Here is a 12,862-nt window from a genome sequence, read left to right on the forward strand (position 1 = left end):
CTGTCAACTAGAAACTTTACCAATAACATAAACAGTCATTTAACACATATTTATGTTATATGCATTACATACAGTATTCTTACAATGAAGCTAGAGAGAAGAAAATGTTATTAAGAAAATCATAGGGGTATCTGGGTGGCTCAGTTGGTTAAGTGTCCAGCTTCAGCTCAGGTCACGATCTCGCAGTTCATGAGTCTGAGCCCTGCATCGGGCTCTATGCTGTCAGCTCAGAGCCTGGAGCCTGCTTCAGATTCTGTGTCTCTCTCTCTCTCTCTCTCTGCCCCTCCCTCTCTCTCTTTCAAAAATAAATAAAAACATTAAAAATATATATTTAAAAAAATCATAGGGGTGCGTGGGTGGCTCAGTCGGTTGAATGTCCAACTTCATTTTGGCTCAGGTTATGATTTCAGGGTTGTGGGATCAAGCCTTGCATTGGGCTCCTTGCTGAGCATGGAGCCTGCTTAAAATTCTCTCCCTCTCTCTCTCTCTGCCCCTCCTTTCCTTCTCAAATTAAAAAGAGAAAATCATAAGGAAGAGAAAATACATTTAGAGTGCTATACTGTAAAAAATCCACGTGTAAGTGGATCCACGCAGTTCAAACCCATGTTGTTGCTCAAGGGTCAACTCTATAAATGTTAATTTGCAGTGCAATAAAGCTTAGTGATTGGAGAATATAGTCTGTACAATAATGACAAGGATTCTTTAGAATTTATTGGGATTTTTCTTGTGGCCTAATATATGGTCCATTTTTGTAAATCATCCATAATGTTTGAATATAATGTGCATTTGAAGTTTTGAGTATAGATTTCTACATATATTTAGTCACTTGAGCATATTAATAGTATTAGTCATGTCTTCAACATTTCTGCTAATTTTTTGTGTGCTTATAATGATTTCTGAGTGACAAGCATTGAAAATTTAACTACAATTATTGACTTATCTCTATCTATTTTGCAATTCTGGTAGTTATTGCTTGATATGTGATAATATATCTAAGATGTTTATTTCTGTCTTATATAACATTTTTTTTTAAGTTTATTTATTTTGAGGGGCGCCTGGGTGGCTCAGTCGGTTGAGCATCCGACTTCGGCTCAGGTCATGATCTCATGGTCCGTGAGTTTGAGCCCTGCGTCAGGCTCTGTGCTGACAGCTCAGAGCCTGGAGCCTGCTTCGGATTCTGTGTTTCCCTCTCTCTCTGACCCTCCCCCGTTCATGCTCTGTCTCTCTTTCTCAAAAATAAATAAAAACATTAAAAAAAATTATAAAAAAAAGTTTATTTATTTTGAGAGAGAGAGAGTGAGCAGGGGAGGAGCAAAGAGAGAGGGAGAGAGAGAATCCCAAGGAGGCTCTGCACTATCAGCACAGAGCCCAATGCGGGGCTTGAACTCATGAACTGCAAGATCATGACCTGAGCTAAAAGCAAGAGTCAGACAATCAACAGATTGAGCCACCCAGGTGCCCCTATGTTATATAACATTTTGAGAGTAAGCAGCTTAGAGCTGGTATAGTGGCTCATGATGCTAGGAACATAGGCTTCTCCTGTATTACTGCTTTGTCATTCCTGGGGCATTGCCCTGATTGACATGGTTGAAGATGGTTCACCAAGTCTTTTTTCTTTTTTTTAAGTTTTATTTTTATTTACTCATTTTGAGAGAGAGAGAGAGAGAGAGAGAGAGAGAGAGAGAGAGAGAGAATGAGCAGGGGAGGGACAGAGACAGAGGGAGAGAGAATCTCAAGCAGGTTCTTTATTGTCAGTGCAGAAGCCCAATGTGGTGCTCAAATTCATGAACTGTGAGATCATGACCTGAGCCGAGGAAGTAAGCTTAATGCACTGAGCCACCCAGGTGCCCCTCGCTACCAAGTCTTTTGAAAGACCAGCCCCTTCCCTTTGATGTGTCTATCTGGAAGTTGCACATATTGCTTCTGTTCACTTTCCATTAACCAGAATGTCATCATGTGAGTAATACCTCCATGGGACAGTGACAAATAAATATATAAATATATAAATAAAATAAAATAAAAATAAAAAAATAAATATATAAATAAATTAAAATCAGGATTCTGTTACTACTATAGAAAAAGGGGAACATGCATATGGGAAGACAACTAGCTGCCTGTCACAAAGTCTCAACATTTTGTATGTAATCATTTAATCCCTTTTTTTCAATATCCTTCTACTCTCAACCTTCACTCAGTTCAACATCCTTTTTTGTTTTATCCTTTTTTTTTTTGAAGGGTTTTTTGTTTGTTTAATACATCTGAAAAGAATGCATGTACAAAGAATTGAGACATGCGAAAGCATTGGTTCAACACTAATGAATCTACGAGAATTAGGATTTGGGGAAGGCGGAGGAGATTACCTAAACATTTTTAAAAATTGGGAACTGCAACCAAAATAAGCAGATAAAATCCCCATTAACACTTATGAAGCATCTTCATAAGACTCCATTTTTTTTACTAAACTAGAGAGCCTTAACTAGCTACTCTAGGGTTCCTTCTATGCAAAACAGAAATAAGGGGATTCCCCTGACTGGTCCCCACATTGTTAAATGTCCTCCCCACCCCCACCCGCACCCCCAGCTTCTTCATGAAGCAGATCTGTCTCCATCCTCCAACTTGAAAGAGGATGTGCATCATTCCACAGACATCTGTCTTCTAGCACCACCCCTCACACTTCCTCGATCTACCAGGTCTCTGGCTGTGTTTTAGGAACACCGTATCATACGCTACTAAGCTGGACATCTACCTAAGCATGTAAGACAATGACTGACAGGGAAAAAAATGTTTTTTAATTATGTACTCAATCCATTTGGTGTATTTCAAAAGGTGCAATACTTTTCTTCATTAATCAATGAATGAAGTTAGAAATTAACTTCAAAAAAAAAAATCAGCAAATGGCAAACAAATTTCCTTGAAAGTCACAGTTACATATAGAGTGCATCCTAGAAAAGAGGAGGGGCAAGACAGGTTCCACCCACTTTCATGAGTTTCATCAAGTACTAGACCTACTCAAGGGTGGAGAGAAAGGCAACTTTCAAAAAGGAGTACGTTATTAAATGAGGCATTTACTATACTCCTTCCTAAGAGCACCAGGTGGGGGACAAGTGTTCTAAACTAGCTCCAGGAAGTGGAATGCGGAGTCAGTCCATCCTCCTCCCCTTAAGGGCTGTCCAATGGTTACTGAATTTAAAAAACATGACTAAATAAAAACAACCCCCCCACATTCCCCCCCCAAAAAAAGAACAAAAACAAAAACAAAAAGAACAAAAACAAAAACAAAACCCCTAAATGTCCCAGATTATTCTTCAGAGTGGATGGAGCCCCGGGAGCAGCTTCAACAGCCCAAATTAGTCTGTTACAGAGTAATCACAAGCATGCCTTGCTTTTAAACAAAAAAACAAAAAAAAAATTTTTTTTTTTTGAAACAACAGAACAAAAACTAGTACTAATCACTTTTCTGCCAATACACAATTACTCAAATTAACTAGTACTGAGAGGGGGAAGGGGACCATACCTATGGGCCTTGTCTCACACGAGTGCATGTGGGTAGGTGCAGGGCATTTGTCATTATTGCAAAAACGAATTTTAATTTTTAATTTTTAGTTTGATTTAACATTGCTTTTAGTACGATGCTGACACCAGCTGTGTGGAAAGGGCTCTGGAGATGTTCATAGCAGCACACACCTGCGGGTCTTCTTCGGTTCTGGAGGCTCCAGGGCAGCCAATATTGCTTCGTCAAATACATTCTTTAGGCCTTTCTGTGTGAGTGCAGAACACTCCACATAGTTGACCGCCTTCAGGTCACGGGCCAGCTTTTCAGCAGTCTCTGGAGTGATAGGCTTCTATTTGTCCTTGGCAAGTTTCTCAATCGTAGAGGGGTCATCTTGGAGATCAATTTGGGTCCCAACAAACAAGAAAGGAGTCTTTGGACAGTGGTGAGTTATCTCAGGCACCCACTTCTCCTTCACATTTTCAAATGGGGATGGAGAGACCACTGAAAAACAGACTAGAAATACATGTTTGTGGATAACTCAGCGGTCATAATCTGTCATAATCCTCTTGCCCTGCAGTATCAAAAAGTCCAAGAGTATATGGCTCTCCACCAATCATAACTGTGACTGCATAGTTGTCAAAAACAGTCGGTACATACTCCGATGGACATTTATTTGTTGTGTAGGATATCAGGAGACAGGTTTTACCAACAGCACCGTCGCCCACAACAACACACTTAATTGTCTGCATTGCTGAAACAGTTTTGTATCCACTTTAAATATTTCAAATTCAATGATGACCTCAGCTTCTCTGCCGGGGCCTGTTTTATCCTTTTTTTATTTTTATTTATTTATTTATTTATTTTTTTAAATTTTTTTTAACATTTATTTATTTTTGAGACAGAGAGAGACAGAGCATGAACAGGGGAGGGGCAGAGAGAGGCAGACATAGAATCTGAAACAGGCCCCGGGCTCTGAGCTGTCAGTACAGAGCCCGACGCGGGGCTCGAACTCACAGACTGTGAGATCATGACCCGAGCTGAAGTCGGATGCTCAACCGACTGAGCCACCCAGGCGCCCCTATCCTTTTTTTATTAAAAAGATTTTTTTTTTAATTTATTTTGAGAGAGAGTGAGAGAGAGGAGGAATAGACAGAGAGGGAGAGAGAGAGAGAATCTCAAGCAGGTTCTGTACTGTCAGCACAGAGCCCAATGCAGGGCTCCAACTCACAAACGCCTGAGATCATGACCTAAGCCAAAATCAAGAGTTGGATGCTTAATTGATTGAGCCACCCAGGCTCCCCTGTATTATCCTCTTTATTTTTTTTTAATGTTTATTTATTTTTGAGAGAGAGAGAGAGAGAGAGAGAGAGAGAGAGAACAAGTGGGCGATGGGCAGAGAGAGAGGGAGACAGAGGATCCGAAGCAGTGTGGGACTGGAACTCATCAACTATGAGATCATGACGAACTTATCAACTATGAGATTATGACATGAGCCTAAGTTGGATGCTTAACTGACTGAGCCACCCAGATGCCTCTTTTATCCTCTTTAAACTTCTAGTCTTCTATTGCCTTGGGGAAGAAGATGTAGACAGTCTAAATACCTCTTAAAAATGTTCAACCTAACCGCCTTTTTTTAGCCCTATTTTCATTCTCTATTCCTAGAGGGACCTGCTGCAACTAATTCCTGAGCCTTTCTTAGTCTGCTAGGTTAATTACTACTTGTTCATCTCTTTTCCAGCTTTTAAAATGTTGCTGTTGCTTCCTTTCCCATTCTCTTTGATCCTGTTTTACCGAAAAACAAAACAAAACAAAACAAAACAACAAATAAAAGGTGTGCCTGGCTTAGTAGGTTAAGCATCTGACTCTTGATTTAGGCTCAGGTTATAATCTCATGGTTTGTTGGATTGAGCCCTGTGTCAGGCTCTGTGCTGACAGTACAGAGCCTGCTTGGGATTCAATCTCTGCCTCTTCCTACTCTCTCTCAAAATAAATACATATTTAAAAAAATTTAAAAAAATTCTCTAGGGTCAATCACATTAAAAAAAAAAACAAAAAATGTCCTTTATTAGTATGTAGACAGGCTTCAAAAGGGAATGGATGTAAATGTATGTCTTCAACCCAACATCTTTTAAAAAAATTTTTTAATGTTTTATTTATTTATTTTTATTTTTGAGAGAGAGAGAGAGAGAGAAAGAGAGAGAAAGTGCAGGGGAGGGGCAGAGAGAGAGGGAGCCAGAGGATCCAAATCGGGCTCTGCACTGACAGCAGAGAGCCAATGTGGGGCTTGAACCCGTGAACCATGAGATCATGACCTGAGCCAATGTCTGGCATTCAACTGACTGAGCTATCCAGGCACCCCTCAACCCAACATCTTTAACTGGAAGCCCTCCCTAAATCTTGTTAAATATAAGATTCTTCCCACCCCACTCCAGATAAAGTCCCATTATCCTTATTACTTACTATGAAATATTGGTTCTTATTTTAAGTAGATATATTCTTTTTTAAAAAATTTTTTTAATGTTTATTTTTGAGACAGAGAGAGACAGAGCATGAACGGGGGAGGGTCAGAGAGAGGGGGAGACACAGAATCTGAAGCAGGCTCCAGGCTCTGAGCTGTCAGCACAGAGCCTGATGCGGGGCTCGAACCCACGAACCATGAGATCATGACCTGAGCCGAAGTCGGACGCTTAACCGACTGAGCCACCCAGGCGCCCCTAAGTAGATATATTCTAAGTGAAATTTCTTTCAGTTCTAATTATGATTATACTATGATTGCTTCATTTGTTCATTCCTTCAGTCATCTAACAAGTTTTTTTCAACATTAAAAAACATTTTTTTAATGTTTATTTATTTTTTAGAGAGATAGAGTGTGAGCAGTGGAGGGGCAGAGAGAGAGGGAGACACAGAATCTAAAGCAGCTACAGGCTCTGAGCTGTCAGCACAGACCGCGATCCAGGGCTTGAACTCACAAACCGAGAGGTCATGATCTAACCCGAAGTTGGACACTAAACTGACTGAGTCACCCAGGCGCCCCCCCAACAAGTTCACTTTGGACACCTAGTGTGAGTCAGCCACTACTATGGTATGCATTGGGGATTTAGCTATAAACAAGACAGAAAAAGTCACATGGAACCTATACTTAGAACTGGGTGAGAGTTAAAAAAACAAAAACAAAAAAACCAAGTAAATAACTTCAGAGTTTGATGAGCACAATGGAAGAATATACAAAAAGGAAGCTAATTTTGATTGAGTGGACTGGGAAGGCTTCTTTGGAGAAGTAACATTTAAAATGAGGCCTGAAGGATGAATAGAGCTAGTCATTCCAAGTATTGGGAGAAGAGCTTTCTAGGCAGTCAGGTAGTAAGCACAAAGGCCCCTGGATATGAGAAAGGGCTTGGGCATTCTGAGGAATAGCAAGGAGATCAACATAGTAGGAGGAAGATAAAGGAAAGGGAGTAGTATGAGATGTTTGGAGAGGTGGATTGGAGCCGGATCATGCAGGACCTTGCAGGCAATGATAAGGAGCTCAAAATTTCTTCTAAGAGCAATGGAAAGCTATTCAAGGAGAGTGATGTGATCTTATTTATATTTTAAAAAGATTTTCCTGGAGACGATTATGCAGAGACCAGAGGCTGTGTAGTAGTACAGGCAAGAGATGATGGTGGCTAGGCTTGGATCAGAATGCTGGTAGTAAAGACTGACAGAGTGGATGGATTTTAAATCTATTTTAAAATCTATTTTTTATACAACTGAATTCCCCAAAGTCAGAGATCATGTCTTTTGTCCTTAGGACCTAGTACAAAGCCTGGCACAGCATGGTTGCTCTGTGAATGTTAGTTTAACAGATGAGTGGGTCACAAAAGGTACTAGACCGGTTTCTCAGACCCTAGCCCAGGTTGCAATGCTGCAATGACTCTGAAGAGATCTCCCCTTCCCCAAGCCAACCCTCCAGTCACCACCTTATCAGACAGTGGTAGCCATTTAATGAGTGTTTAGCATAAGCCAGGTAGTGTTGATTATTGAAACAAGCATTAACTGTAATTTTCACAATATCCTGGAGTGAATATAAATATTGTCCTCATTTTACATACAATCTTAAAAGATTACATGACTTACCTCAAGTCACCCAGCTAATAAGGGGGATCCCACTTCTGTTTGCCACAGGAATTGGCATTTACAGGTCTAGCTCTATGCCCCTAAGATTTCAACCTGCCTGACCTTTTACAGACTGGAGGAAGAATTCTTGCAGGAAATCTTTTCCAGTGTGCCTTAACCTGGACAGAAATAAAATCCCTGTTCTGGGGCACCTGGGTGGCTCAGTCGGTTAAGCGGCCGACTTCGGCTGGGGTCATGATCTCGCGGTCCGTGGGTTTGAGCCCCGCATCGGGCTCTGTGCTTGACAGCTCAGAACCTGGAGCCTGTTTCAGATTCTGTGTCTCCCTCTCTCTGACCCTCCCCCGTTCATGCTCTGTCTCTGTCTGTCTCAAAAATAAATAAACGTTAAAAAAAAAAAAATCCCTGTTCTGATCACCATAGGGAAGGCCATGGTGGAAGGCAATGGATGATGCTACAGGTGTGAGAAAGTGCAATCATTGCAGCCTGCCAGTTATCTTCCACTGCCAGTTGCAGGAAATGGAAGCACACTGCTTTCCGTAACTGACTTGTCTTGCAACTTTCTGAACAAGGCACACTCTTCCCCCTCGCCCCCCCTTTAAAGTGTATTTATTTTGAGAGGGGGTAGGTGGGGAGGAGCAGAGAGAGAGAATCCCAAGCAGGCTCCACACAGTCAGCGTCGGAGCCGGATGCGGGCTCTAACTCCCCAATCATGAGATCATGACCTGAACCGAAATGGAGAGACCGATACTTAGCCGAGCCACCTAGGCGCCCCCTCTGAATCTTGGCTTCTATTTCTACCAAATGGGGCTGATAATCCCGATCTCACCAGTAGTGTTGTTAAGATTTAATAAAAACGGCTAACATCTTTCAAAGCGCCTAAGCAAAGTACTCTTTTCGTACTGTGCAAACGACAAACGGTAGCTCCGAGTGGAGGAAAAGAGCTGGGAGAGTTCAACTAGCCAGATTTGGAGTCTGGGTAGGGCTAAAAGGATTGCGTCAGGGGATTGGGCCAGTTGAAGGGGGGCGGGCCCAGAGGGAGGAGCCAGTCGTCAACACCCGCAGCCCTGACTTTGAATCCAGCGCGGTAGTTTCAGCGGTAGCCAATCCTAGGGTAGTATTTTCTTGCATCATTGTTGCTGAGGTTCAGAGCCACGAGTCTCTTACCGAAATCAGTTCTGGACGTTGCTGCTGTACCCATGCTCGGTTCTTTCGTGTCCGTCCGTTAGGACTGAGAGGACGGATAGAAAGTTTCGTTCACCTTTCGGAGTATCTGGGCCAGAAAGAGACCCTCGGTTACTCTCTCCAAACATGCAGAGCAGCACCAGCTTCCCCTTCCGTGAAAGTCGCTGGCCGAAGCCCAGACAGGAGTTGTAATACCAAGATTCCAGTTCTTCTTACGCGACTTGCTAGAGAAGCAGGAAGTTACTTTTTGGGGAGAAAGCTGGCAAGGGAGGAAGGTACCCCGTTGAAAACGACGGCGAGAGAGGGCGTGTCCTTGGACTGGACTGGAGCAGAGTCCTGGCCCTTTAAACTCGAGGGGGAGGATCCGGAAGTGGAAGGGCGGGGCGAAGGGCTCTGGTATATATAGGGGTCCAGCCGCGCGGGGTCTCCAATCTGCCATTTTCTGTCCCTGAATAGGTTTCTGGCTTTCCAAATTCCCTCTGTTTTCCTCACAGATTCTGTTCTGCCCGCTGGTCCACCACCTCAGGGGAACGATGGCCGCAGAGTCCACAGCCACTGCCGCCATCACCGCGGAGCTGGTTTCCGCCGACAAGTAAGCGGGACTGCAGAGAGCTTGAGGCACTGGCCAGTACACGGGGAGGGGGTGGTGGACGGGGGCTCTCCCGGAGGGACAGACCCGTGAGAGGGAGGACTTGCCTCCCAGTGAGCAACCGTCGCAGTTTGGGGAGGCCGGCACTGTGGAAGCCCACCTCTTGCAGAGAACCTCGAGCATTAGCGGTAACGCAAGTCGGCTGGCGCCCCCTGCCCCGCTTTTCGCGGCCGCCATCTTGCCGGGGGCAGCGGCGGCTGCTCCATCGCCTGCCCCTCTCCTTCCTCCCCCGGCCCGGGGCTATCTTTGAGGAGGCGGGGCCACAGCGCGCTGGTCTGTGTTTAAGCTCCTACTGTCCTCCCACTCTTGGCTGGTGTCTTCAGTAGGGTCCCCAAACAAACCGGGAAAATAACTCAAGAGATTTGGCGCCAAAAAAAAAAAAAAAAAAAACCCTCTGCATGAGGAGGGAGGCCGGTCCGGTGGGCTCTGGAGGGGGCGGGGCCTGCGGGGGCGGGGCTTGCGCGGGAGCGTTCCCTTCCCTCTAGCTCTGGAGCAGGGGGCGGGGTCCTGAGGAGGCGGGAAAACTCCATTGTTTGGGGCTGTGCGGCTCGCGGAGAACCTCCAACTTCCGCGGTGTGGCGCGGTGAAGCTTGTTTTCCACCGTCTATTCGCTCGCCTCGTGTCCTCCTACTCAGCTGTCCACGTTCTTAGGCCTGTGATGGAGAGCATAGTGTCTCTTTAGGCTTCAAGAGTTGTCCAGAGACTTGGCTGCCAGGGAGGGATTTTTATGGGGACACACAGCATCTTCACCTAGCACTACGTGGAGCTCCCCTCACTTTCAGAAGTGTTTGGTTGCTAGGTGAATGGACTGTAATATGCGCGACTAGTAGTAGGAGGATTGAATAAAAGATATATGATTGCTTTGAAAATGGCACAGTGCTCGTCAGGTGTAAGGTATTTCTTGAAACGTGAAAGGGAACACTCCATTAATTCGAGGGAGCAAGTGCTCTTCATCTAGTAGGTCTCACTTTTCAATTATCCTTCGTTTCTTAGGGGCCTGGTCTTCTATTTTTCCTTCTCTTCTGCACTTTAAAAGTAAGCTTTCTCCACTATAAAGAGAAAGGTTGCTGTGAGGTTCTGTAGGCTTAGACTACACTAACTACACTGTACTAGCAGTACAGTCAGTTACTAGAGATTTACGTATTTCTATCATGCTACCTACCACTTTTTGGTTCTCTTTCCCTTCAGAACCATGTTCATGTTGAGGAGTGGTTCCCAAACCAGCATCAAAATCACTTGGAAACTCTTGGAAAGTACAATTTTAGTTTCAAGCTCCGTTTTCAGCCTCTTCATTGATTTACTAGGACTGAAATAACTTAAGCTTTGTGAGTCGTGTGGTATCTTTTTTTTTTTTTTTTTTAAGGATCTTACTTGAGATTCTCAGGAGACCCATGTTATGGTGCCCTAGACAGCTCTAGCAATCATTCCACTTAGAGGGATCCTTGCCCTCTACAATACTTAATAAAAGCTGTATGGGTTTTGTTTTGAGATAAAATTATGCAATGAATATGGATTGCAGATTTCCAGATGTTATCAGTGTTTGGCAAAGTTGGTAGTGAACTGGTCTGCAGCTTCCTGGAAGGTCATACACAGAGAAAGTACTCACGTGCCACCAAAAAGGAAAATATAAGTTCTTCCTATCATAAGTTGCAAACTAAAACTGACCAATTGTAATAAGTGCTTTTCTTTCTTTAAAAAAATTTTTTTTTAATGTTTTATTTATTGTTGAGAGAGACAGACCATGAGTGAGGGAGGGGCAGAGAAAGAGTGGGACACAGAAGCTGAAGCAGGCTCTAGGCTAGGAGCTGTCAGCACAGAGCCTGACGTGAGGCTCGAACTCACAAACCGCGAGATCATGACCCAAGAGGAAGTTGGATGCTCAACCGACTGAGCCAGCCAGGCATCCCTGTAATAAGTGCTTTTCTGAGTGTTTTTATTTGATCCACATAAGTATGCTATGAAATAGTTATCTTTTATTGATAAGAAAAATCAAGGTTAGAGTGGTGAAATAATTTCCAAATTAGTAAGTGGCAGTCTGGGTTAAATCCCAGTATTTCCTTTTTTATTCCTTCATTACTCCTAGAAAAACCTGAGTAAATTCCATGAAAACCTAATTAGCTAATCTGAGGGAACAGTAAAGATGGCATTTCTCAGTTACACAAGTTGGTGAGGCTTTTCAGAGGTAAAATGTCTAAAGGTTAAATTTAAAGGGGTAGGTAAAGAAAAGGAGTTTAGACTTTCGTATGATGCACTTTATAATTTTTAAAAAATGTTTATTTTTGAGAGAGAGGGCAACAGGATCCGAAGCAGGCTCTGTGCTGATAGAGTCCCACTGTGGGGCCTGAATTCACAAACCATGAGATATGACCTGAGCCAAAGCTTAACCGAGTGAGCCACCCAGGCACCCCTATAATTCTGATATAACTAAAAGAATAAGAACATGTATAACTTTCAAACCAGTAGAGAGGAAAAGTGGAATGAGAAAAAGACTTAGTTCAGAGTTGATTTTGATACCAACTTCATTGCTTAAGTAGAGAGATGTTGGGCCACAATTTTGTCACCTGTAAAAAGCTTCAATTTGGCCTCTCTCCCCTCATGCCATTTAAACATTGCTGGGTGGGTGCCTGGGTGGCTCAGTCGGTTAAACGTCTGACTTCGGCTCAGGTCATGATCTCACGGCTGGTGGGTTCCAGCCCCGCATCAGCCTCTGTGCTGACAGCTCAGAGCCTGGAGCCTGCTTAGGATTCTGTATCTCCCTCCCTCTCTCTCTGCCCCCTCCCCACTCACACTCTGTCTCTTAGTCTCTTAAAAATAAATAAACAAAACATTGCTAAAGGTAACCAGTGACTAAGTGCTAAATCAGTCCTTGCCCTTATTACCTTTCTAACCAGTTCTTAATCTTTTTGTTACAAAAAGTAAAGAATATAGCAGTTTGTAATGGTAAAAAGGAAAGAAAGCTCAGAAGGGAGTCTTTGTGATGCACTGAATTTTGGCTTAGCTGTTGTATAATTCCTGGGCTGCTTATTTGTTGCTTGAGAAGAGAGATGTCAAAATAAAAATTAGGTGGTTTAGCTCAATAATCTTCAAAGTTCTGGGTTTTTTTTTATTTCCACAAGTGATTCGTTTCATTTATGTTGGTGTGGTGGTTATGTTAGTGCTTAGTATTTTGCTGTTCAAAATAAAATAACCGGGGTGCCTGGGTGGCTCAGTTGGGTAAGCGTCTGACTTCAGCTTGGGTCACGAGCTCACGGTTTTGTGAGTTTGTGAGTTCGAGCCCCCCATCAGGCTCTGTGCTGACAGCTTGGAGCCTGGAGACTGCTTTGGGTTCTGTGTCTCTGCCCCTCACCCGCTCACGTTCTGTCTCTATCTCTCAAAAATAAATAAAAATGTTAAAAAAATTTTTAAATAAGATAATCTTGTGA

The 12,862-nt window shown here is 43.3% G+C and overlaps 1 protein-coding gene and 1 pseudogene across 7 annotated transcripts in view; one reads left to right on the forward strand and one right to left on the reverse strand.

The window, feature by feature from the left end:
• Window positions 1-3,567: 3,567 nt before the first annotated feature.
• LOC123597806 lies at window positions 3,568-4,310 on the reverse strand (annotated as a pseudogene).
• A 4,439-nt stretch (window positions 4,311-8,749) lies between these two features.
• Window positions 8,750-12,862, forward strand: part of LOC123597798 (nuclear autoantigenic sperm protein) — a 40,852-nt gene continuing 36,739 nt past the window's right edge. For 2 of the 7 annotated variants that reach the window (XM_045477153.1, XM_045477154.1), the window contains exon 1: window positions 9,205-9,383. In XM_045477153.1, the coding sequence (XP_045333109.1) occupies window positions 9,325-9,383 (59 nt within the window). In that variant the 5' untranslated portion in view covers window positions 9,205-9,324. Of the gene's footprint in view, window positions 9,067-9,155; window positions 9,384-12,862 lie in introns of those variants that run through there. The other 5 variants (XM_045477157.1, XM_045477151.1, XM_045477155.1 and 2 more) reach the window with 5 other exon arrangements.

Source organism: Leopardus geoffroyi, chromosome C1 (genome assembly GCF_018350155.1).
Source record: "Leopardus geoffroyi isolate Oge1 chromosome C1, O.geoffroyi_Oge1_pat1.0, whole genome shotgun sequence".
In the NCBI taxonomy this organism is placed as follows: Eukaryota; Metazoa; Chordata; class Mammalia; order Carnivora; family Felidae; genus Leopardus; species Leopardus geoffroyi.